The sequence below is a fragment of the Pristis pectinata genome, chromosome 6 (assembly GCF_009764475.1).
Source record: "Pristis pectinata isolate sPriPec2 chromosome 6, sPriPec2.1.pri, whole genome shotgun sequence".
In the NCBI taxonomy this organism is placed as follows: Eukaryota; Metazoa; Chordata; class Chondrichthyes; order Rhinopristiformes; family Pristidae; genus Pristis; species Pristis pectinata.
In genome coordinates, this window is record NC_067410.1 from 88623316 (window position 1) to 88649382 (window position 26067).

General features: G+C 37.9%; 1 protein-coding gene across 1 annotated transcript in view; it reads right to left on the reverse strand.

The window, feature by feature from the left end:
• Positions 1-26067, reverse strand: part of cops7a (COP9 constitutive photomorphogenic homolog subunit 7A) — a 31539-nt gene that overhangs the window by 1690 nt on the left and 3782 nt on the right. Inside the window, exons 2-6 of the mRNA XM_052017988.1 lie at positions 21071-21249; positions 18129-18204; positions 6051-6139; positions 3646-3848; positions 2713-2818 (exon numbers count right to left, since the gene is read on the reverse strand). Coding sequence (XP_051873948.1) covers positions 2713-2818; positions 3646-3848; positions 6051-6139; positions 18129-18204; positions 21071-21232 — 636 coding nt within the window. The 5' untranslated portion in view covers positions 21233-21249. The remainder of the gene's footprint in view (positions 1-2712; positions 2819-3645; positions 3849-6050; positions 6140-18128; positions 18205-21070; positions 21250-26067) is intronic.

A 26067-nucleotide genomic window follows, 5' to 3' on the forward strand; every position in this document is an offset into this window, starting at 1 on the left:
ACAGCCTCTCGTACAAGAGTTGAGGCACTGGTGAGACCACACCTTGAATATTGCGTGCAATTCTGGTCACCATACCATAGGAAGAATGTCATTAAGCTGGAAAGGGTTAAGAAAAGATTCAGAAGGATGTTACCAGGACTGGAGAGCTTGAGTTATAAGGAGAGACTGGATAGGCTGGGGCATTTTTTCCCCTGGAGCACGGAGGCTGAGGGCTGAGGTATATAAAATTATGAGGGGTATAGATAAGGTGAATTGTCGCAGTATTTTTCCCAGGTAAGGGAATCTAAAACTAGAGGGTGTAGATTTAAGGTGAAAGAGGAAAGATTTAAAAGAGACATGAGGGGCAACAGAGGGTGGTGTGTATGTTCAACAAGCTGGCAGAGGAAGTGGTAGAGATGGGTACATTTACAACATTTCAAAGACATTTGGACATATTCATGGAAAAGAAAGATGTAGAGGAATATGGGCCACAAGCAACTAGTTCAGTAAGGCAGCTTAATTGGCATGAAAGAATGGGGCCGAAGGGCCTGTTTCCATGCTGTATTACTGTGTGACAAAAATGCAAGTGGGGGTGTTGATGTACTAGATTGGATGCCAGAATAAGGAGAGATTTAGACTGGTCTATGAAAAAATGACAGGTGATCATATAAAGACACAGAAGGATTCTGGGAAGGACTGACATGTGGTCACCAAGGCTACTTCTTCCAGCTGAAGAACCTGGAACTATTTAGGAATGTCTAGAACTGGAAGGTATAGATTTAAGGTGAGAGAGGAAATACTTCAAGGGTACCAGAGGGTTATGTGGAACAAATTGCCAAAGTGGGAGAGGCGGGTACAATTACAACCCTTAAACGATATTTGGACAGGTACATGGATTGGAAAGGTTTTGAGGGATATGGGCCAAATGCAGGCAAATCAGACGAGCTCAGGTGGGCAAACTGGTCGGCATGGACAAATTGGGCCAAACAGCTTATTTCCATGCTGCATAACTTTATGACTCTATGATAAAATGATGAAAATTTGCAGCTGAGCTTTGATTAGATAGAAATTATTTCTATCCAAACTAAAGTCTGATAGAGAATTTAGTTACAGAAGTCCATTTGATTGTTAAAAGGCAAATGAACTCACTGGCAGTCAGCTCAGTCCAATAACACCAAGACTAGTACACTCCTTGTCCTGGAGTAAGGTTCAACTATATATACTATCCATTGATTCAGGATGTATTTGCCTAATTTCTCTAAGTAGTTGCCTGCACTCCCACTTAAATAAAAATGAATTTATCTACAAAAGTGCAGCAGAGTTTAAAAGGGTAACTAAAACAAGTATGATTACAAATTATTTGCTTTTTAGAAAGCATTTCATAAAGTTGCATATTGAGCTTTTGTCCATTACACAGTCTGCTACAATTTCCTATTAAGAATCCATCTTTAATTAGTTTATGTATTATTCACTTTAAAATCTCGACCCACTGCAATTCGCCTTTCGTCGAAACAGGTCTACAGCGAACGCCATCTCCCTGGCCCTTCATTCAGCTCTGGAGCATCTGGACAGTAAAGACACCTACATTAGACTATTGTTTTTGACTACAGCTCCGCCTTCAATACTCTAATTCCAAGCAAACTTGTCACCAAACTCCGAGACCTGGGACTCAACACCTCCCACTGTAACTGGATCCTTGACTTTCTGACCAACAGACTGCAATCAGTGAGGATAGGCAGCAATACCTCCAGCACAATTATTCTTAACACTGGTGCCCCACAAGGCTGCGTCCTCAGCCCCCTACTCTACTCCCTATACACTCGTGACTGTGTGGCCAGATTCTGCTCTAACTCCATCTACAAGTTTGCAGATGATACCACCGTAGTAGGCCGTATCTCAAGTAACGATGAGTCGGAGTACAGGAAGGAGATAGAGAGCTTAGTGACATGGTGTCATGACAACAACCTTTCCCTCGATGTCAACAAAAGAGATGGTCATTGACTTCAGGAAAGGGGGTGGTGTACATGCACCTGTCTACATCAACTGTGCTGAGGTCGACAGGGTTGAGAGCTTCAAGTTCCTAGGAGTGAATATCACCAATAGCCTGTCCTGGTCAAATCACGTAGATGCCACGGCCAAGAAAGCTCACCAGCACCTCTACTTCCTTAGGAAGCTAAAGAAATTCGGTATGTCCCCTTTGACACTCACCAACTTTTATCGATGCACCATAGAAAGCATACTATCTCGCTGCCTTGGTGAAGCAGCCTGCATAATCAAAGACCCCACCCACCTGGGTCATTCTCTCATCTCTCCTCTTCCATCAGGTAGAAGATACAGGAGCCTGAGGGCACATGCCACCAGGCTCAAGGACAGCTTCTATCCCAAGGTGATAAGACTATTGAATGGTTCTTTTACACGATGAGATGGACTCTGACCTCACAATCTACCTTGATGTGATCTTGCACCTTATTGTCTACCTGCACTGCACTTCCTCTGTAGCTGTGACACTTTACTCTGTACTGTTATTGTTTTTACCTGTACTACCTCAATGCACTCTGTACTAACTCAATGTAACTGCATTGTGTAATGAATTGACCTGTACGATCGGTATGCAAGACAAGTTTTTCCACTGTACCTCAGTACAAGTGACAATAATAAACCAATACCAAAATAAACTGTGGACATAGGATTAATGCATTAAAGAGTCTTGTCTTAATTATGTTCAAAACTCACCTCTGTTTCTACCTGCTGCTGAGTTTTTGTGTGGCCCTCTTTGTACTGATTTACGCGGAGGACTTGCTGTTCAATACCCAGTAGAACCGCTTGACAACAATCACACCTAGAAAGAAATAGAAAAATTGTTGGCAATGTGATCTTTTCACACAGCCATCACCTATATGCTTTTCAAAATAACTGACCATAAAGATAACTGATAAATAAATTTCCAAACAATTGTGTTAACCTGGAGAATAGAATGGAATTCCAGTACCACAAATTGCATTTAAAAAAAAGCAATAGTTATCACTTAAGGTTGTACAAGTAACATACCACATATTAAGTAAACTGACACATTAAGTATTACATTACTTAACATTACACATCATATCACATTAAGTAAACTGACAATCCTCCCTTGTAATGTTATGAAAAGTAATTATATTTTAGATTGTTGTTAGGGTCTCACTGTTTATATTAACCATGCAGATGCTGCTTTCACTCTTAGTCCAACACATTTGACATTGACACAAAATAATATAAATGTCAAATATGCACTTCATGGTACTGTTTTTGAAAATATGAGTTTTAACTTGAATAAAAACATAATATTGTTCTTGGTTACTTTCTCTATTAAACATGAATAAGTTGAAAGAATCGGGAAGGGGAGTACTTTTATCCAAAGTAATTTGATTTTTCGGAAGGAAAATGAAAGAAAGTTGGAATCTCTGGATCAAGCACACACTTCATTTTGCTTTGGAACATAATATTCCATGGCTTAAGCTTCATGTACTCATCTTCAAATCAGTTGGCATGGGAAATAAACTTCACAATTGCAAGAATGTTTCAATAAGGTACTGACATATCCTAAGGGCTTTTCCGATTGTTCCATAGCATTTTCTTATTACATAATAATTATAGAATATTATTAATTTTTCAAAAAACACTCACCATTCCTGAAGAGTTTTAACAATGTTGCTGATGTCTTGCTTTTGGAGATCTCTGCCGATGCAAAAGTCAACCTCAAGCAGCTGATTTCGCTGATCGAGTTTGCCTTGTATTATATCAGTATAAATTGCTTCAATAATTAAATCCTCCAATTCTCTGAGGTTTTTTATATCAAGGTCTTTCAGAAGCATGGAATATGGAATGCACTGCAAAATTTTAAAGTAACTGTGAGCAACTTCATGGCATTGAGCAGATTTTTTAAAATATATATATACAGCTATTCCAATGGAATGAACAAAAAACATTTTTTCCAGCTGTACAAAATGTAATAAGTGCTGAAGGTATTTCTTACTTTTGATCCATCATTTCTAAAAGCACCTTACCAAAACTGAAAACAACACCTGGCTTTATCTTTCTATTACAATGAACTGTCACAAAAAACAAAAATGCAAAATCATACATGAACAAACTTTAGTGGAACAGCGATCTCAAAGTAGAGAATAAGCTTATTAGCTGTTCACATATTATATTATCAATCCAATTGAATAAGACAGTCAAACAACTAAACTGTGAAGTTAGAAAACTCTTTAATCATTTGTTGAAAGGAAAACACTTAAGTAAAAGTTCTCAAACAGTTTATTTAAACAACAAAACCTGTCTTTTGCATCAATTAAGATTTTTACTAAATACATGTTTTTTATTCAGCAACAGTGACATTGCAACACTATCAGAAATATGAACTACAAATGTAGAAATTAACTGAGAAACTCAGAATTGTTGGAAGAAAAATTAGTGGTGCCAAAAAATGACTTATTATTTATATTCAAACACAAAATTCAATTTCATATACTTAAACACTCCAGAAGATGATACATTTGGAGTACTGTTTGAGATTTTCACTTGTTTGATGCCTAGCAAGAGGTAGGTCTCCCGCAAGAGATTCAGGGCTTATAATTTGTCCAATCAAGAAGGATGAAAGATGATCTCATTAAAAAGTATCAACGTGCTGTTTATCCTGATTAGAGCATCTAAAACCAGAGGAAGCTGTCTTAAAGCTAAGGAATCAGATTGAGTTGAGAAGCCATTCTTCAGTAGGAAGGTTGCAAATGCAGGTTTTCTAACTTAGAAGGATGTACATACTCATTTTTTGAATACATTCAAGGCACCTCATTTTTTTTTGGTCATTATAGGAATGAAAGGAAATAGATTCAGAATGGGAAAGTGATGTTGTTTCTGAAGTTCAACAATAACTTTACTGAATGGTGGAACAGATTTGACTGGCTGTATAGCTTATTGCAGCCCTCGTTTCAAATATAAGTAACTTCAAACGTTACTTAGGATTTAATAAAAAATTTCCAAACCCTCTAGCATTAGTGTTGTTACATGCAAGGGATATTACAATTTTTCCAGGCCCGAGATAAAGTTTTTAAGAAGTTTTTAGCTTGAGAGGAACATTCAGTGTCCAGTATTACCAGATCAACATAGATTAGATGCTAAAGCACCTTCTACTCTTTCCCAACTATGGATCTGAGTCCAAACTTTAGGAAAGTAATCATGCAATATTTTTACACTTTTCCCATCAAAGATCCTGTGAGCTCTGTATTAATTGATAGTGCAAACCTGCCTTGAATTGTCATCCCATTACCATTACGAATTGGGTTTAAACCAGCCAACCCAATTTCATGTAGTATTTAAAAAGACAGGAATCAAGGAAGTTTTTCCATTCCCATCAATTTGAATTGTGTGAAATGGCTATCTTGCACCCCACATCATCACTTGGACCCCTGGAATATTCTCTATTCTGATAAACTGAAACAGCAAATAATAAACAAAAATAAGAGCTTAAGCAATTCAACTGTGCCAGTATAAGATACCTCAACAAGGAATAATAAAAAACACTTCAGAGAAAAAGTCATATTTCTTATTCACCAGCTGACCAGCAGCTAGCTGGAACACAATTTTAAAAAGGTCACACAACATATCCAGCCACTGTTTTTTTTTGGGGGGGGGGGGGGGGTGGGGAAGCAGATGAGATGGAGTGGAAATTAATATTTAGTCTTCTCTTAAGCATGAAAGAGTACCTATTGTCTCTTAAGTCCAACACATTTGACTACAAAAACAGCCAAAAATCTCCAAAGCAAAAGTAAGCAAATATTACCACACTATATCAAAACTGAGTTTCCATATAGCTTGTATTCACTTATTGTGGCACTAATAGTTGAGTATAATTGCTGGCCAAGTTAAATATAAAAAAGGAGTTTATAAACAATATTCACAAATTCAATTGGGCTCTTTACAAAATAGTGTTGGCTACAAAACTAAATCAAATGAAAACATTAAAAAAAACACTACATGACAATGCATCCTGGACACCTAGCATGTATGTGCAAACAAAATCTTTTAAGTACCTTCATTCTTGCAGCCAAGCTTACTATGGTGAGATGTTTCAGCTTGTTCTTCTGAGCTAATGTTAATTCAGGCAGACTCCCCTTATTTGCTAAACAACAGAAAATATGTAATTCTAGAAAGAACCTTTAGAATTAATTAAGCAAGAATCATACATAGCTCAAATCTGATTAAGTGCATAACCATTTGCCAAAGGAGCTTAAGCCTTGATCAGGATTTTGTTAAATTTCCCCAAGTCTGTTTATTTTTCAAATCAATTTAAACAAAGACATTTATTTTATTGTAAAAATGAAAGACTCCTATTAAAGATGTTCTATTGTCCTTAGTCAACAGTGAATTAATTCCCTTTAGCGTTGTAACTAATATTAAAATGACCGTAGAAAATGTAACTGATAAGCATTGATGCTCATGTTGAACATAAATCTACAACTTGCAGAATCAGAATGACCATGAGGAAGGGGCAATTTCATATATAGTTCAGACATGCTTTTAAATAAAACTAACTACACATATGATCTGGGTTAATTCGAGTTGTAATGAAGAGTCAAGAGTACTCATGAAACTCTTAAGCCTGAGTGAACTCAAAAATGTTTTCTCACAAGTGAAATTAACCCAAGAATGCACAATAGATTTAAGTTAAGCATATCACATAATGCAACTGAAGAAGGCAAGTGGAAAGTGTTCATGTCACAGGTAATGATAGAACTGAGATTAAATTATTGGAATAGCAATTCAGGGGGCATGGTCCATAATCCTGAGAGTTCAAACCTTACCATTCAGCTACAAATTTTATTTGGGAATAAAATATTGGAATGGCCATGAAACTAATGGACTGTCATATGAACTTATTTAGTTCATTAATATCTTTAAAGGAAGGGAAGTTGTCTTCCTTACTCATTCTAGTCTAAATGGGATTCCAGAGCTACAGTATTTGACTCTTCTGTATCCTGAAATGGCCTAGGACTATCAGTACAATGGTAATAAGAGATCAGTAAGAAACACAGGCCTTGGCAGAGATGCCCACAACCCAATGAATGATTAAATAAATATGTGCAAAATCTGGAAATTCTTGTTGGCATCAATGATCAGTTATGGATACTGTGACTACTGCAGCCACACAATAGATTCACATAAACGAGACACCAATTTCAATAAATACATACTATGATTAATTTTTAAAAATCATGCCAAAAATTAATAAACGTATTTAAATTTCAGATTATAGCTGAATAATTAATGTACAGGACTATCAATCCAAAATTTGAGTATTCTGGTAATTTGCAGGTTCTGTACAATCCTTTTTCCCTTCCGGTGACAAGGGGTAGCAGAATAAAGATCCTTTGCCTGGGTAATAGATTATAAAAAGAACGCAATGGGTCCAATTTCAACAATGCAAGATAAAAGGGATAGGGAGGCACAACAAAGGTTAAAATCGTGAGAAGAAACAGAAAAGAATGTGTACCTTATAGGAACAAAACAGGGACACATAAAAGCAGGACATGTTCCAAAATAAAAGGTAAAAGGGGAAAGAAGGTGGGTTACCATTGTTAATTAAGGAAGGTATCAGTGAGTAGTAATGTGGATGCAGTGGATGTGGAATCAGTTTGGGAGGAAATAAGGAATAGCTGAGGAAAAATGATGTTGGTGGGAATAGTAAACCCCCAAAGTGTTGACTCTTCATAGGAGAGAGCATAAATGGGGAAATATCAGAGGCATGCAAGAAGGGATCTACAATTATCATGGGTGATTTCAATCTGCATATTGATTGGACTAATCAAGCTGAAAGAGGAATTTGTGGAGCGCATCAGGGATTGTTTCTCAGAGCAATGTTACAGAACGTACTTGGGAATAAACTATTTTAGATTAAGTTGTGTGTAATGAGATAGGATTAGTAAGAGATCCTGTAGTTAATGATCCTCCAGGGAGTAGTGATCACAGCATGATAGAATTCCAGACACAGTTTGAGGGCAAACACTCAGGTACTCAGCCTAAATAAGTCTGATTACTAAAGTATGAAGTTATGTAGAGTGTACTGAGAAAATAGACTGAAGAAAAGGTCAATGGATGAGCTGCCTAAATATCAGGCATTGCTTTTTCATAAAGTTTGGCAGAAATTAACCCAATTAGAATGAGGTACTCAATAAGAAAGGTGAACAATCTGCAGTTGACAAGGGTGATCAAGGAAAATATTAAATTAAAAACTGAAGCATACAAAGTTGCAAAAGCTAGTGGTACACAAGACTACGAGTTTTTCAGGAACTAGCAGTGAGAAACTTAAAAGATAATGAGAAGTGAGAAATTTGATTATGAAAGAAAATTGGCAATTAATATCAAAATAGACAGCAAGAGCTTCTATGGATATATACAAAGCAAGACCATGGCTAAGATAAGTGTAGGCCCCAATACTTTGCATCAATCTCCACAGTGGAGGACACTGCAAGTATCCCAAAGATGACATAGAAGCTATTTTCAGACAGAAGAACCTGTAACAATCACCACCACTATCAGGGACAAGGTATTAGAAAAACCAATGGGAATAAAGGACAAGAAACCAGGACCCAATGCCCTGTATCCAAGGGTTTTAAAGGAAGTGGCTGTAGGGATAGTACAGCCATTGTTTAAGATTTTCAAAACTCCGAGTTCCAGGAGGGTTCCATGGATTGGAAAACAGGAAATGTGACTCCCTTGGTCAAGATGTCAAAGAGCAGGAACTATCGGCGAGTTAACTTAATATCTGTTGTTGCAACATGCTGGAGTCTTCTAATCAAGGAAAGAACAGCTAGTCATCCAGAGACGTTTAATGCCATCAAACCAATCAACACAGTTTTATTCAAGGAAAATCACATTTGATGAATTTGCTTGTGTTCTTTAAGGACGAGACAAGTAGAGTTCATAGAGGGGAACATTTGGATGTTGTGTATTTGGATTTCCAGAAGGTACTTGATGCCACATAAAAAGTTGGTAAGCAAGGCAAGAGCTCACAGTGTTAAGATGGTTTGGTGACTGGTTATTACACAAAAGACAGAATCAGAAGAAATGGGTCTTTTGCAGGCTAGAAGGATAATACAAGTAGAGTGCCCCCAGGATCAGTTCTTAGCCCTCAGTAATTTACTCTCTATACTAATGAATTGGAGAGTCAGAGTGAAAGAATCCAAGTTTGCCAAAGACACAAAAATAGGTACAACGGCATGCTGTGATGAATATCTTTGGACCCTGCAACTAGATATGGATAAATTGAATTTCTGAGCAAAAGCTTGACAAATGGGATTTAATATAGCAAAGTGTGAAATCATGCACTTCAGTAGGAGGAATCAAAAGACAAACTATTATCTAAATGGAGAGAAATTGGAAATCAGCGGAGAAAGGAGAGATCTAGGTGCTCTTGTGCAAGAAACACCAATAGCTAGCATGCAAGCGTAGCCAGTAGTTAGAAGGCAAGTGGCATATTGGGGTTAATTGCAAGGAATTTGCAGTATAGAAATAGAGTAATATTATTAAAATTGTACAGGACGTTGGTGAGGCTGTGACTGGAGTACTAGATACAATTATGGTCCCCTTATTTAAAAAAGGGTACACTAGCATTGGAGGCAGTCCAGCAGAGATTCACCAGGCCGATTCCTGGGATGAAAGGGTTGTCCATTCATGAACAGCTAAAAAAAAACATAGATCTGTATTCTTTGGATGAGAACAAGGGTTGATCTTATTGAAACAAAAGATTCTAAAATAGCATGACAGATTAAATCTTGAGATGCTTCCAATGCTGGGGGGTGGGGGGGGGATCTCGAATGAGAGCAATTGGTTACAAGTTAAGAAGACAGTTATTTAAAACTGAGGGAAGCAGAGAATTATTTCTCGCAGACAGTGGTGAATCTCTCGTATTCTCTACCCTAGAGGGCTGTGAAGGACAGATCACTGGGAGAGTTGAGTGTTTTATAAAACTACCATAAAAAAGGATTTGAGCGGAAGATCCAGGATTCCATTGTATGGCACAGCAGACAATCTACTCCTGCTCCTATTTTCTTGCGTTCTTCTAAGACAAGAGAATCATGTCTGATCTGTACCTCAAGTCCATTTATTCATCTTTAATTGATATCCCTCAATATACAGTCCAAACAAAAATCTATCCAACTCAGACTTAAGTTTTAAATGACCTTGAATCCACAGCTTTTTGGAAGAAAGCTCCAGATTTTGTTAATTGTTGTGCTAATTCACATAGGAATAGCCCAATTCTAACTTTAAGACTGTGCCCTCTTGATCCGGATTCACCCGCCAGAAGTGATAACTTCTTTGCATCATTTTATCCTTCTAAACTCTTCAACTCATCATTCCTCATCATTCTATGTGAAGGGAATACAAGCTAAAGTTATCAAGCAGATGTTAATTTAGCCTGTCACCTTAGTATAAAATTTATCAGCATTATATCCTCTCCAAGACCAATGTATTCTTGAAGTGCATGTTTAAAACTGAAAGTGGTACTTCAATAGGGCCTGACTCAGGCCTTGCAGAGCTGCGGCATCACTTTCAAATTTTTAAAATTCCAATCATTTTTAGTTAAGTCCAAAACTTCATGCAATTCTTTGGTGAAATTTTGTTCATGTGGTCAAGCTTTTGGCTACATCCACATCACTGATATTTATGGTCAATAGCTGAGGTGCCATGCAATGAGAAGCACTACTTGTCTTATCTGCTGAATAAGAGCACTCCTCTTTCATCCCAACTTAATTCTCTTATTTCCAAACCAACTTCCAACTGGTGCTGTAAAGTTGTTTCCAATACCATGCTCTTACTTTTGCTAATAAAATCTAGTGCACAGAGTTATCAAATGCTTTCTGGAAACTACACGGTCAACATTCACAGACAATTCCTTGGCCACCATCATGTTAGTGAACTCCTCAGACAACTTATTCAGAATATTTACTCTTCAGAAGTCCACGCGCATGGTTTTGATTAGGTTCCACTAACTTCTTCATAACTGATACTGGACTGATGGGCTATCTGGTTTCTCTCTCCCCCATTCTTGAATAATTAAAAATACTTGAATTTTAATGATACTTTTAATGCAGTTAAGAGATTATCCAGTAAAAATTAGCTCCAGAGGAATTTCAGGAGATATTTTGCACAGTGACCAGACTTTAATTAGAAACATAGATTTAGAGGGGCATCTTAATGGAGGAAAAAGAGGTCATGAAGGTATTCCAAAGAATTAAGGCAACTTTTGGTAAAGGAAGGGCTAGATCCAGTGTATTAAAAGGACTGCAGGGCTAGAGAGTATAGTGCTGGAACAAAGGGCTTGAACACCAGGGTGAGAAATACAAAATGGAGGCATTAGAGAACTATGAGCCTGCGTAATTCAGTGAGCAAGGGGCTGATGGATGAACTGGAACTGATAAAGTTAAGGGGTTTACAGTTTAGATTTAAGAATTTTATGCAGGATGGAGGATGAGAGGAGTAGATTGGATAAGCAGTCTGAAGTTATCAAGATATTGGAGTGATTGTTGCACTTTTTCTCCAATTCAGTGGTAAAATTGCTAAACCAAGAAAACATGTTTTTTTTAAAAACACCTGATAAAACCTATTCACTTTGAGAGCAATATTCAACTCTTGAGTAGAATTTGGCTACTTGATTTTTTTTTAAATTGTTATTTAGCAAGAAGAATAAATGATTAGTATAAAATGGAAACCAATCTGTTTAAATGTAACTTTAGCGATGCAGATATGGGAATTTCACTGAGATGCCCCTCTAATGAGGTCACAAAGAACAACAGATAAGAATGACTTAAAGGTCAAGTTAAAGCTACAGCCCAATGCCTTCCAAGGATTTAATTTTTACTATTTTCATTACAAAATTGTGATTGTTCACGTTCTGGAAGTTCAGTGAAATTTATACAAAAATGCAAATTTGCTTCTTCAGCAATGAAAGGCCAGACCTAAAGTGTGCTTATATATGTGAGCTTATAATATTGTATTAAAGATATATAACAATGCCAAATAACCTTTCCCTGTCATAATAGCAATATATTAAGCAATATTTAGTACAGATGTCAAATACTGTTATTTCTTCACAAGTACAGTCAATTTATTTGGATCCATTTCCTACTATATAACCTTTATATACCAAATAACCTTTCCCTGTCATAATAGCAATATATTAAGCAATATTTAGTACAGATGTCAAATATTGTTATTTCTTCACAAGTACAGTCAATTTATTTGGATCCATTTCCTACTATATTTGACAAATAACTTGCTCTTTATCATAATGCATAGTTGACCAGATCTGGTTATAGTAGTTCAACATTTTACAAATCTGAGTTGAATATGATTAATTGTCTATTTAATGCCGAACATGGATGCTTACAAACCTTAGCTGATCACAGATAAACACAATGAAAATCAGAAACACGTTTGCCCAAAATAATCATCCCATAAGATCATAATGGCCTAATTCGTAATAAAAACTAGGTACAGAAAATATGCTGGCAAATATCCAGTATATAAAAGAGTGCAGAAATTATTATTTTGAAAAGCATGTATACTACTACATTGTGTAAATATATTTTGCTCTTGTATAAAATGGAACCTTTTTCTACTGCTCAAAACATATTCATACAATTAACTCTGAACTATACCCATATCAACATACTTAAGTAGAATAAATTATATTGCTAAAATTAACAAAATCACAAAAACAGAAAAATCAGGGAACAAGTGATAAAAGGAGAAAAAAAAGATCCAGCAGCTACAAGCTGGAAAGAGACAGGTAATCAAGTTGGGAGCTTGATGGGCTGAAACAAGCCAATTTCTCTGGGTGAGTTGCCTGATGTTAATGCAAGCAGCACAGCGATGTAGCAGTAGTGCCGCTGTGTTACAGCTCCAGTGATCCAGGTTTGATAATGACTAACAGTTGTCTCCATGGAACTTGCATGTTCTTCCTGTGACTGCATGTGCTTACCATGGGTGCTTCAGTTTCCTTCTATTTCCCAAAGACATACTGGCTGGTAGGTTCATTGGCTACTGTAAATTGCCCCACGTGCAGATGGGTGGTAGAATAATCATGTGAGAGTTGAGGGGTATGTGAGAGAGAATAGATTACAGAGAAATAAATGGAAGAAATAGGATTCCTCAATAGTTGGCAGATTCAATGAGCTAAATAGTTTCCTATGTCAAAAGAAAATAATGAAATATGAGAAAGTAGCAATATTAGGAGGCCTTAGAATAAGATTCTGCGCAGGGAATGGGAAGGGGCTCGAGGAAAGCTAAAGAAAAACTTATGGCTGGTTCTGATGGAAGTTTAGCAAACTTAAACACATATTTTATTTTCCTCCTTTTCTCCCTCTTTAAGATGTTTCCTGACCCGCTGAATATTTCATACCAGACAGGTAAAAGAAGATCAGACAGCTGAAAACATGGCTGGAAAAATGAAGATGAGGATTCCATTTTCAGCTCTACTCTGGCAATAACAGGAGTTCCTGAAGCTCCCTCTGAACTAACCTATCACAAAATTAAAGGATAAATTTGTAGACACAAGTTTAAATCAGTAAACTCAGAAATATATTTGGAAAGCTTTATATGGAAAGTCAATGGGGAGGAAAATACTGTAACTGGAGTGAAGAACTACTAAAATATTAAACTCATAAGATTAGTGAATTTATTCTAAGTGGGCAATTCATGACTCAGTAGCACCATCACTGACTTAGCTGAACTTGCTGAAAAACACAGATGCAGAACTGAGTCGCAAACATTCAGAAAGCAAACATTAGGTGGTAACCGACCTGACAGCTCTTTACCATAAGGTACCCATCACCCATAAGGTACTTCTGGCCCTTAACACTTCTCCCTTTGCTGAATGGGTATGATTAGCAGAACAAATTATGGATAGATCTAGCTGATACATTTTAAGTAGTCATAAACTGAATATGGATGAACACAGTAACAGGAGTAAGTCTCTCAGACCCTCCAGCTGTACTGACATTTAATTAAATGATGGCTGTTCCATATCACAACTATTTATCATTAAAAAGTTTTGAAATTGTTAATTGACATAACCTTTAAAGGACAGGATTCCAGATTTCCACTACTTTGAGCGAAAAAATGCTTCTTGATCATCTCTGATTTTCCTGGCTCCAAGGCTACATTGATTGTTATGGAGCCATAATTGGTGAACTAATGCCTTAGTACACATTCCTCACTCTTCCACCCACATCAAGGAAAAAAAAACAAGCTTGGTTTCATGGGAGTTTAGGAAGATGAGCCATGTTCATTGCTTGTGATACTGTGGGATGAGTAGCCAACATGATGGAGGCAACCTGCATACTAAACATCAAAAAGCAGCATGATGTATCCCATTGTAAAGCACAAGTCCCAACACCCAGCGAGTCAGAATAAAGCTGTTACTCTTCAACATCCAGTCAAGAATAGTGGTGGATAATCAAGCAGTTAATGGGAAGTTACTTCTCAAAAAACATGCCCATTTTCAGCCTTGGCAGTGCCCTCCACGAGCTGGAGGCAAGATATTTAAATCAAAAATGTCTAATAGATAACTGCACCTGAAGCTCACACAATTATTGATGATGTGATGCAGACAATAAAGGTAATGAATTTCTTAATACATTTACAGAAGGATGACACTGATGGCAAGATCAGCATTCATTTGAGACTACCCAGATGCCTGCCACCTTGAATCAATCCAGAAGGAATGTATAATATCTTCTATTCAAGATAGTATGCAACTTGGATGGAAACCTTCAGGTGATGATGTTCCAATGTGCCTGCTGCCATTGTCCTTCTTAGGGAAGAAGTCATTTTTATTTTAAAGAGGTATTTTCAAAGTAGCTTTGGCAAGTACTTGCAGTACATTTTGAGATGGTACATTTTGTGGCAATGGTACACTGCTGCTAGTGGGAATAAAACATTTAGGGTGGTGAATGGCATAATGGTAATGGATTTGTACTGCACAGATCAAAACAAGATTGGATGGGATTTACCAAAAGCTATGGGTGCCATTCAACAACAAGGCTATAGGGCTCTAGATATTCACATAAAGACATAGCTGCAACTCCAGTCAAGCTCTTCCTGAGGGGTTATGCTACTGTCATCACCCAAAAGAGGAAAATTGCCCAGATTTTGTTACACCAGAATAAAAAATAAGACACATCTAATCCAGCCAATCAGTTCACCACTGATTGAACGATTTCCCCTCAAAATGGAGTGAACATTAAATCCATCAGACTTTCAAAACAACTCATACCACAAGAGCAAGTAGGGGTTTGCCCCAACTTTTCTGCAGAACATTTTGAACAGTAAGAGGAGGCATGTGCCGGCAGTCAGTACATTAATGAACCTATAAAATTTGCTGACATTAAAGCCCCAAACCATTTAAGAGACTGTTTGTCTGTGACTAAAGAAGACAAAGTCTGGGGCAAACAACACCACAATTCACCTGAATCTTAAACACCTCCACTTAAGAGAAATCTTGCAAATTCATTATCGACAGTGTATTGGACAGGGGAACTACATCTCAATTAACAAGTGATGTCCAACAACAGCCTGCACTGTAAAAAAATTCCTTGAATGACTCAGTTAATGCAGCTTAAGACATTGATGGAGGTAGGAAATAATGTTAAGTGCTATTTGCCTTATACAGGAACTTATGAGATAAACAGGGAACAATGCAAGTGAGACTATAGGAGCTATTCAACAATAACTTATTCATGGCATTCAATTCAGGATCTGCCCAAACAACTCAGCTATATATTATATCACAACTTTCATCCAGCGTGGACAAGAAAAAGATGACTGAAAGGAAGGGGAAGAGGTGGAGGCCCCAATATCAAGGCAGTATTTGATCAAATATGGTAACAAGAATTCCTAAAAAAGCTGACAGGAAAATCCTTGGAGTCATGTTGCATATACAGGAAGATTGAGTAACTAACCAAGGCCAACTACAGTTCCAGGACACTGCTTTTGGAGATCTTTACATCAGTATTCATTGTGCAACCATGTTCAGCAGGCTTAGTTGAGTGTTGTTCTACTTTATTCCAAAATGTACTAAAAGGTTGTATATCATTAATAACAAGATGCTTAGGAAAGTGAAGGAGCAATTTAATTAAATGTGTCAGAAGTGAATGTGTGATTGGAGGGAGGAAGAGAAAGAGACAGGGGACATTAAATTAAAAAGAGCAAGAGACAAAAATGGGCTGGTTCACCAATGCATGGACTGGAAGTTATGGGAGTAAACACTGGTGCTTCCCTACATTTCTAGTGAGAAGGTGGCCAGATCAGCACAGTGGGTTGTTGATTGCCAGGCTGTCTCCCTGTCAACTGTCCACTCGTCCAAGTTGGTCCCTTGTCACATGACAGGAAATTGAAATCTCTCAGCTTTTACATTGACAAGCGGACCCTACTTGACAATTCGGTTGCGCTGAGATTTTTCAGTGCAAATGGACAGCTGAAGATGAGAGGCCACTGAATAAGATCCTGGAATGGTTCCTGGTGAACCAAAACAGAAAATGCTGAAAACAGTCAGGGAACATCTGTGGAGAGAGAAACAGAGTTAACATTTAAGGTCAAAGACCCTTCACCTTTGTTTCAGATTTCCAGCATCTGCAGTGTTTTTCATTTTCACTTTGAATTTGGTGAACAGTGACCACATAATTGTTTGCCTAAAATACCAACCAACAAAGCAGAGATATTTTGGCATAAATATTTAAAAGATGAAAGAAGCTGGCTTTAATTTCTTCTGTTACATATTTTTCAAACTTGCGTTTCGTCCCAGTTGATTTACTTAGAAATCCAATTGAAGCTTCCCAGCTACGTCCTAACTTAAGGTGGGGAGATTGGTATGAGACCACACTGATTCCACCCCCAAAAGGACACAGCTGAGTGTTTTCATGTCAATCACCTATGAAATAAAGGAACGCTGATGAATGTCAAGTGACATGCTATGTGTCAGAGGTAACTGAAGTGAAAAGTTGGGGTGTGTGGATGGCAGGTGGAGAAATCAAATAGTTTAAGATTGATTGTAATAATCCAAAAGATTATTTACACTTGTTGGCAAATTTTTAATAAGGTGTGAAAATGCTTAGGTGCAAATAATAAGGTGCAAAAATGCTTAGGCCTCAAATTTGCAGTTTGCAATAAAACAATTCATTGCTGATCTCAAAGAACATTCCCAGTAGGTTCTAGCAATCTCTATAGCATGAACTTTCCTTTACACGTGCTTTGTTGCTGCAGACATCAGTTCAAATTGCTGTACCCAGCAGCTATGATATCAAACTTAGCAGCCAGTCATATTAAGGAATTTTCAGACAGCACATCTTGCGCTAAATAAAGATGGGAGTGGGCATGTGATTAAGATAAATGGAATATGATAATATGAATATTTTAATCCCATTTTAAAATAATAATGTGAAGGGATGGTACAGAATTAATTATTTTAAAGCCAGATAGTTTGATAAATAGTTTGATATTTATATATGACTTAGATTGTGATTAAAAACTCATTGGTCCTTTGTAACTAATTGTAAAATTTGCAGGGCATTTTGTAACTTGCTCAGTTTCTAATTAGCTTAAATTCACCTCAGTTCAACAGATTTCGCTCACCAGAGAAAACTGCAAAACATAGTCTATGAAGGAGGGATGAACACTTAAGCAACTTTGAGATTTTGGTGTTGAACTGCATATGCATGCAATCTACAGATTTGCTGTTAGTTTAAAAATGAACTGTAATTACTAACACAAAATTTGGACCTTGGTATTATTACAATGGTGAAACTGTATGATTCTTTTCCCCACCCCAAGAAACGCCCATTTCCCCAACTCCCACACTAAGAGATTACTAGAATGTAAAATTAGAACATGCTTGCCTGCAAGTTTTTATTTAAAGTAAGATTATGACGTCTCAAAGAAGAAATGGAAAAACATTTCAAAGGTATCAAAGAAAAAGCAGGAAAATAGGATCAAAATAAGTAAATGACACATACTTCCGAGGACAAATTATCTCCATCTGTGCTGCAACTTTAACAGCTCTAGTATTTTGGAGACATAAATTGTGGAACAGAAAATAAATACCAGTTCCTTACCTAAATAGTCAGGATATGTTCCATATGCAAACACATTCAACAATTCAAAATAGGCAGCGTGTGATCCATTTGCCAGCTGGGAAGGAACACACAAGGATCACACAAAGTTAAAAACACTAAAAAATAATAGATCTACAATTAAAATAGGCTTAAAAATTCACTTATGTAAAGTACAGATTCATTGGATTTGGGAAGTTAAATACTTCAAACTTAGAACTGAACTCCAACTGCACACTACAGAAGAGCTCCAAAGTGGGCAGTTCATAAATAATCTCAGTATTCTGCCATTTCAGTAGATGACCACTATTGCATTAATTACCTTGCCTCAGTTACTTTGACCCATCACCACTGATCATATACTTAGTGAACTCCCAACTTTGAGGACTTACAATGACTAACGAAGCTGAACAAAAATTAATTGTGATTTAAAAAAATGCTTATTGATATTGATATTTGATAGGCATATTATACAAGCATTGTGCTGTGAATACTAAAGCATCTGTATCTCTTGTTTAAAAATGCCTCCCTTTCAACTCACATTCTCTCCTACATTATTATTATTATTATTGGGGTACAGTTACACAGTTCCCCAAAAGTGGTAACACTGATGGACAGATTGGTGAATAAGGCCTTTGGCATCATCAGCTGAGGCATTAAGTACAAGAATCAGGACATCAAATTCCAGTTGCACAAAGCATTAGTTAGGCTGCACTTGGAGTATTGTGTACAGTTCTGGTTGCCACACTACAGGAAAGATGTGATTAAGCTAGAGAGGGTGCAGAAATGATTCATACAGATGTCACCTGGATTGGAGGGCATGAGTTATAAAAAGAGATTGGATAAACTGGTTTATCCAATCTCTTTTTATAACTCATGTTTTCCTTGGAGCAAAGGAGGCTGAAAGGTGACATGATGGAGGTACATAAAATTATGAGAATCATAAATAGGGTAAATAGTTAGAACCTGTTTCCCGTGGTAAAGGTGTCCAAAACTAGAGGGCATAGGTGTAAGGTGAGAGGGAGGAGTTTTAGAGGGGATCTGAGGAGTAAATTTTTTTTGCACAAAGAGTAGTTGGTATCTGGAATGAGCTGCCAGGAGAGGTGGTGGAGGCAGAAACAATAACCAACATTTAAGAGGCATCTGGACAGGTATTTGAATGAACAAGGCATAGAGGAACATAGAAATGATGCAAGTAAGATGGATTAATATAGATAGACATGATGGTCAGCACAGAAGCAGTGGACCAAAGATTCTGTTTCTATGCCTTACAACTCTATGATCTTATATTAATGACATGGAGGAAGAAACAAATGAATGGTAGCCAAATTTGTGAATGACACAAAACAGGTGGGAAGGCAAGTTGCAAAGAGGATGCAAACAATTTAGAGAAAGACAGTAATAGGTTCAGTGGGTGGGCAAAATGTTAGTAAATGTGGCAAAGTGTGAAGCTGTGCCTTTTGGAATGAAAAACAAAAGAACAATATTATTTCAGAGGACCAAAACTGCAACAAGAATTTAACATGAAACATAAAAAGCTAGCATACAAGTGCAACAGGTAATAAGGAAGGCTAATGGAATGTTGGCTTTTATTTCAACTATACAGGGTACCAGAAAGACTACATATAGAGTATTGTGATTAATTTTGATCCCCTATTTAAGGAAAGAAAAGATTTTATTGGAGGTGATTCAGAGAAATGTTCCCCACCGTATTTCTGGGTATAGAGGGGTTGTCCTACAAGAAAGGTTAAACAGGCTGGGACTCTATACTATGGAGTTGAGAAGAATGAGAGGCAACCTTATAGAAATATAAAAAAATTCTTAGGAACTACGCAAGGTAAATGCTGAGATGATGTTTGCCCTAATGGGAGAGTCCAGAACCAAGGGACACAATTGCAGAATAAGGGGGCAGCCACTTAAGACTAAGATAAGGAAGAATTTCTTCTCTCAGAGGGTTGCAGGTCTTTGTAACTCCTTGCCACAGAGAGCTGTGTGGATACAGTTCTTGTGTATATTTAAGGCTGAGAGAGATTTTTAATCAGCAAAAAAATCAATAATCATGGGGAAAGGGCTGGAAAATGGACCTAAGGAACAACACATCAAGATCAAAGACCAAAATGATGTCCACATGTTTGTACTTTTTATGGTCTTATAGAACACCTACATTATATTTCTATCCAGAGGAAAGCTATTAGCACAGCAACCCTATTTAGGTTTTCCTCTGGATTCATAAGGCACAAGGACCCCATACCATTCTTAGAGGTGGCCAATTAGTCACACTTCTCTGTTCTTTTCCCTTAGTCCTGTAACTTCTAGCTTATCCAGCTCATTTTTGAAATTTACCACTGAATTTGTATCCATTGACTTTCAGGCAGAACATTCAAGATCATAACTGCTACATTAAAAACATTTCCAAATAGTTATTTTGCCAATAACTTTAAATTTGTGGCATCTGGTTATTTGAGGCCCTCCTGCTAGTTGAAACAATTTCTCTCCATCAAAAACCGTTACAGTTTTTGGAAGTTTGTTAACTATTTTCGTAACATTTTCTGCTCTGAAGAGAACAATCACATCTTCTCAAGCCTCATTTTAGCCTAGGGTTACTAAAATAATTGGCAATACCTCATAGTTACGACACAGCAGAATTGAACTTAAGTCTAGTGCTTTTCCAGGTCAGTTGTAAAGGAAGCTCGGCTGACTAACCAGCAAGTGACAACTTGGACTATTCTTATAGAAAAATCACAAAATCAAACTTGCAGTATTCAGTGTTTTACATTGTAAAAGGTTTAATATTTCAAATTAGTTGGCAGAATGTTCATCATAATGCCTGTGAGAAAAGCATCTTAAAATTGCCTAGGTTTTCTACATTTTAAATTTAGTAACTACTCAAGATAATTCAATTAAAAAAATTAATATATTTTTTACTGTACTATATTCCTTCTTACCTCCTGTATATTAGGTGTTTCCAGAAGTTCACCAAATACAAAAACCCCAGGAGCCTCCAAAACCTGGTTAATAAGTGTAGTTAATGCTGGACCTTTGGCATTTCTAGACAACAAAATGAACTGTTCCAAAGGATTACTTGTAGCTTTTGATTCACCCGCCATTGCACAAAAGTGGTTCACTGTAAAATGAAGGAAAAAGTTAACAATTTTAAGTTTAGTCTGGTTAAAAATAAGAATATTTGAATCAAGAAAAATGAAGCAATGTATGCTATAAATGGAGCTCCTCTGAGTTGCCATACTCTGTCCTAGTTTTACCTGCATTAAGAAAAAGACTCAAACACCAACATTTAAATGGAAATCATCAGTTCATTGCACAAGTACTAACCTGGGATATACTGAATATAACTTCAGAAAGAATTTTAATCAACTAATCTCTTTGACATTTTTTTCTAATAAGTAATGTGCCAAGAGAATTGCGAAACCAAATGATATACTGAAGGAAAGAAAGCAACCAGTAGTTAGGTTGTATCAAAACAAGGGTATGTAAAACAGTGCCCAGAAATCCCTTGCTGTTTCCTACCTACTACAGTTTGCAATATAAAATCCAATGTAAATTAGTCACATTTGCAAAGGCAAATAAACTGAGGAGAAAGATTGATGAAAGAAAAATAGCTGTGGCAAGTACACAATGAATGTTACAGAAATAACTACTGAAGTGGAAAGGAATCAGAGATTCGTAGCAGGTCTGTCACTGAAATAGAGCCGCAATACATAATGCAAATAGATTGCTTAATTATTTGGTTACTTCACCTGAGTCTGAGATGGAAGGCATGAAGCCAGAACTGTACTGTGTTATGGTCATATTCCACCAAAACTATTCAGTTGATGTTGCCAGACAAAAGAGAAACATACAAACACATTGGGCAAGAAAATACAGGATTCAATTAAAAAGATTCACAAAATGGTAGGTTGCCTAGCACTGATCCTTTAGTATTGTATTACATGCTTACATCCAACTTGATATCACCCTCAGCAAGTACTGACAGCTTGCTTTCCTTCAAAATTCACCAAATTTGTTTTTAATTACATTAATCAAAGAAAAAACCCACAAGCTTAGAGTAATATGAGGTCAAACTTCTGCTTGGACCAACAAGACTTCTATCAACTCATCAGATTTTCAAAATCGCAGCATTAAATTGGAACACTATTCTGCCATCCTAAACAAGGAAGCACAGATTAAAACTGGTAAAAGGGAAATTTGACACAGATGTGTTGGATGCTCATCTTTATCCTGCAATGCTCTTTCTGGTAGAACAGATGGAGGGGAAATCCTTAATTCAATCACAACACTGATTGTGGGAGAACATGACAAGAGAATAGTTTTTCTTTATTCTGGATTTATGAGATGAGGCAAGTTAAAGAAAATACTGAAATTGATTTCTTGATTCCAATTGGTAATGACAGCAAATGTAGTAAAGTACAGCAGAAATTTTCTGGGCTGGTGGCAACTCTCAGCCCAATTTGGTATTATTCCAATATGGGTTTAAATAAAATTGTGAAAACCTCCAGTGGTGGAACTGAAAATACCAGCTAATCAGTATAGTGAACATTCACTCACCTTAAGTGGCAAAGAAAAGTTTGCAGGAGGGGGGTTGGTGTGCTGTGAAAAAGTATTCTCTGCACACAATTTATAAAAATGCCCCTGCATTTCTTTACTAAGATCAGTATTTCTTACCTATCATAAACTCATATTTTGAGCTTCAAAAACCGTAACTTAAAATATCACAGCCCAGTAGAAATGAATAAACAGAATATGGAACAGTACAGCGCATTCCGGGCCCTTCGGCCCACAATGTTGTGCCATGATCAATCTAACCCTTCCCTCCTACACGAGCCTATAACCCTCCATTTTTCTTACATCCATGTGCCTATCTAAGAGTCTTTGAAGTATCAAAGTCTTCTTTGTATCAGCCTCTACCACCACCCAATGTGTTCCAGGCACCCACCACTCTGTGTGAAAAACCTACCTCTGACATCTCCCCTAAACTTTCCTCCATTCACTTTAAACGGATGCCCTCTGGTGTTGGCCAATGCCGTCCCGGGAAAAAGGTGCTGGCTGTCCACTCTATCTATGCCCCTCATCATCTTATACACCTCTATCAAGTCGCCTCTCATCCTCCGCTCTAAAGAGAAAAGCCCTAGCTTGCTCAACCTTTCCTAAAATGTTGTCTAATCCAGGCAGCATCCTGGTAAATCTCCTCTGCACCCTCTCTAAAGCTTCCTATAACGAGGTGATCAGAACTGAACACAATACTCTATGTGTAGTCAAACCAGAGTTTTACAGCTGCAACATTACCTTGCAACTCTTGAACTCAATCCCTCGACTAATGAAGGCCAGCACACCATACTCCTTCTTAACCACCCTGTCAACTTGTGCAGCATCTTTGGGGGATCTATGGACTTGAACTCCAAGATCCCTCTGTTCCTCCACACTGTTATGAATCCTGCCATTAACCAGGGGCTCCACCTTCAAGTTCGATCTTCCAAAGTGTATCACTTCACACTTTTCCAGATTGAAATCCATCTGCCATTTGTCCGCCCAACTCTGCGTCCTGTCTACATCCCGTTGTAACCTACAACCTTCTACACTATCCACAACATCTACAACCTTTGTGTCATCTGCAAACTTACTAACCCACCGCTCCACTTCCTCATCCAAGTCATTTATAAAAATCACAAACAGCAGGGTTCCCAGAACTGATCCCTGCGGAACACCACTAGTCACCGTCCTCCAGGCAGAATATGCTCCATCTACCGCCACCCTCTGCCTTCTGTGGGCAAGCCAATTCGGAATCCACACAGCCAAGTTTCCATGGATCCCATGCCTCATGACTTTCTGGATGAGCCTACCAGGGGAACCAGAGAGTTCAGGGTTATGAGGTATGTTTGTTTATTTATAAGGGGAATAAAATAGTTAATATGCAGAAATATTCATGCCCAATTTTGGAGGAATTGACAGATGTATTTCAGGAATCGACAGATGTATTTCAGGAATCTTTATGTTTTCATCAACTTCCTAAAACTGTGGCTGATATATGAGAATTAGTAAGTTTTCCTTTTGTTTCATTGATACTTTAATCAAGGTTTTCAGTCTGGACAATGTACTCCATAAGGACAAAGTATTGAACAATTGCGCAAATTATTTTGCAAAATGGTAAATTATAGAGTCATAGAGACAAGGAATGAAAACAAGCCCTTCAGCACACTGAGTCTGTGCTGATTATCAACCATTTATTTACACTAATCCTACATTAATCCCATTATTTAGTATTATAGAACATAGAGCATTACAACACAGTACAGGCCCTTTGGCCCATGATGTTGTGCCTACATTTTATCCTGCTCTAAGATCTACCTAACCCTTCCCTCCCACATAGCCCTCCATTTTTCTATCATTCATGTGTCTATCTAAGAGTCTCTTAAATGTCCCTAGTGTATTTGCCTCCACTACCCCTGCCAGCAGTGCTTGCCATGCACCCACCACTCTCTGTGTAAAAAAACTTACCCCTGACATCCCCCTTATACCTTGCTCCAATCACCTTAAAATTATGCCCCCTCATGTTAGCCATTTTCGCCCTGGGAAAAAGTGTCTGACTGTCCACTCGGTCTATGCCTCTTATCATCTTGTACACCTCTATCAAGTCACCTCTCATCCTCCTTCGCTCCAAAGAGAAAAGCCCTAGCTTACTCAACCTATCCTCATAAGACATGCTCTCCAATCCAGGCAACATTCTGGTAAATCTCCTCTGCATCCTCTCTAAAGCTTCTGCATCCTCTCTAAAGCTTCTGCATCTTTCCTATAATGAGGCGACCAGAACTGAACACAATACTCCAAGTGTGGTCTAACCAGAGTTTTATAGAGCTACAACATTACGTCGCGGCTCTTGAACTCAATACCCCAACTAATGAAGGCCAACACACCATACGCCTTCTTAACAACCCTATCGATCTGCATGGCAATCTTGAGGGATCCGGGGACATGGACCCCAAGATCCCTCTGTACCTCCATACTGCTATGAGTCCTGCCTTTAACCTTGTATTCTGCGTTCAAATTAGACCTTCCAAAGTGTATCACTTCACACTTCTCCGGGTTGAACTCCATCTGCCACTTCTCAACCCTCTCTGCATCCTATCAATGTCCTATTGTAACCTACAGCAACCTTCTGCACTATCCACAACACCACCAACCTTCATGTCATCTGAAACTTACTAACCTATCGATCTGCATGGCAATCTTGAGGAATCTGTGGACGTGGACCCCCAAGATCCCTCTGTACCTCCATACTGCTGAGTCCTGCCTTTAACCTTGTATTCTGCGTTCAAATTAGACCTTCCAAAGTGTATCACTTCACACTTCTCCGGGTTGAACTCCATCTGCCACTTCTCAACCCAGCTCTGCATCCTATCAATGTCCTATTGTAACCTACAGCAACCTTCTGCACTATCCACAACACCACCAACCTTCATGTCATCTGAAACTTACTAACCCACCCTTCCGCATCCTCAGCCAAGTCATTTATAAAAATCACAAAGAGCAGGGGTCCCAGAGCAGATCCCTGTGGAACACCACTGGTCACCAACCTCCAGTCAGAACACAGTCCATCTACAACCACCATCTTCTACGGGGGAGCCAATTCTGAATCCACGCCTCCTGACTTTCTTCCCACATTCCCATAAACTCCCCCTGATTCTACCACTCACCTACATACATTTACAGTGGTGAATTAACCTACCAGACCACACATCTTTGGAATGTTGGAGGAAACAAGAGTACCGGAGGAAACCCACATAGTCACAGGAAGAATGTGCAGACTCCACACAAAGAGCAATCAAGATCAGCAGTGAACCCCGGTCTCTAGCTGCCCCACTGTGCTGTCCAAATGACAGTTATTTAGTCAGTTGTTTACATCAGGCATTTTGCAACATCAATAATGCCA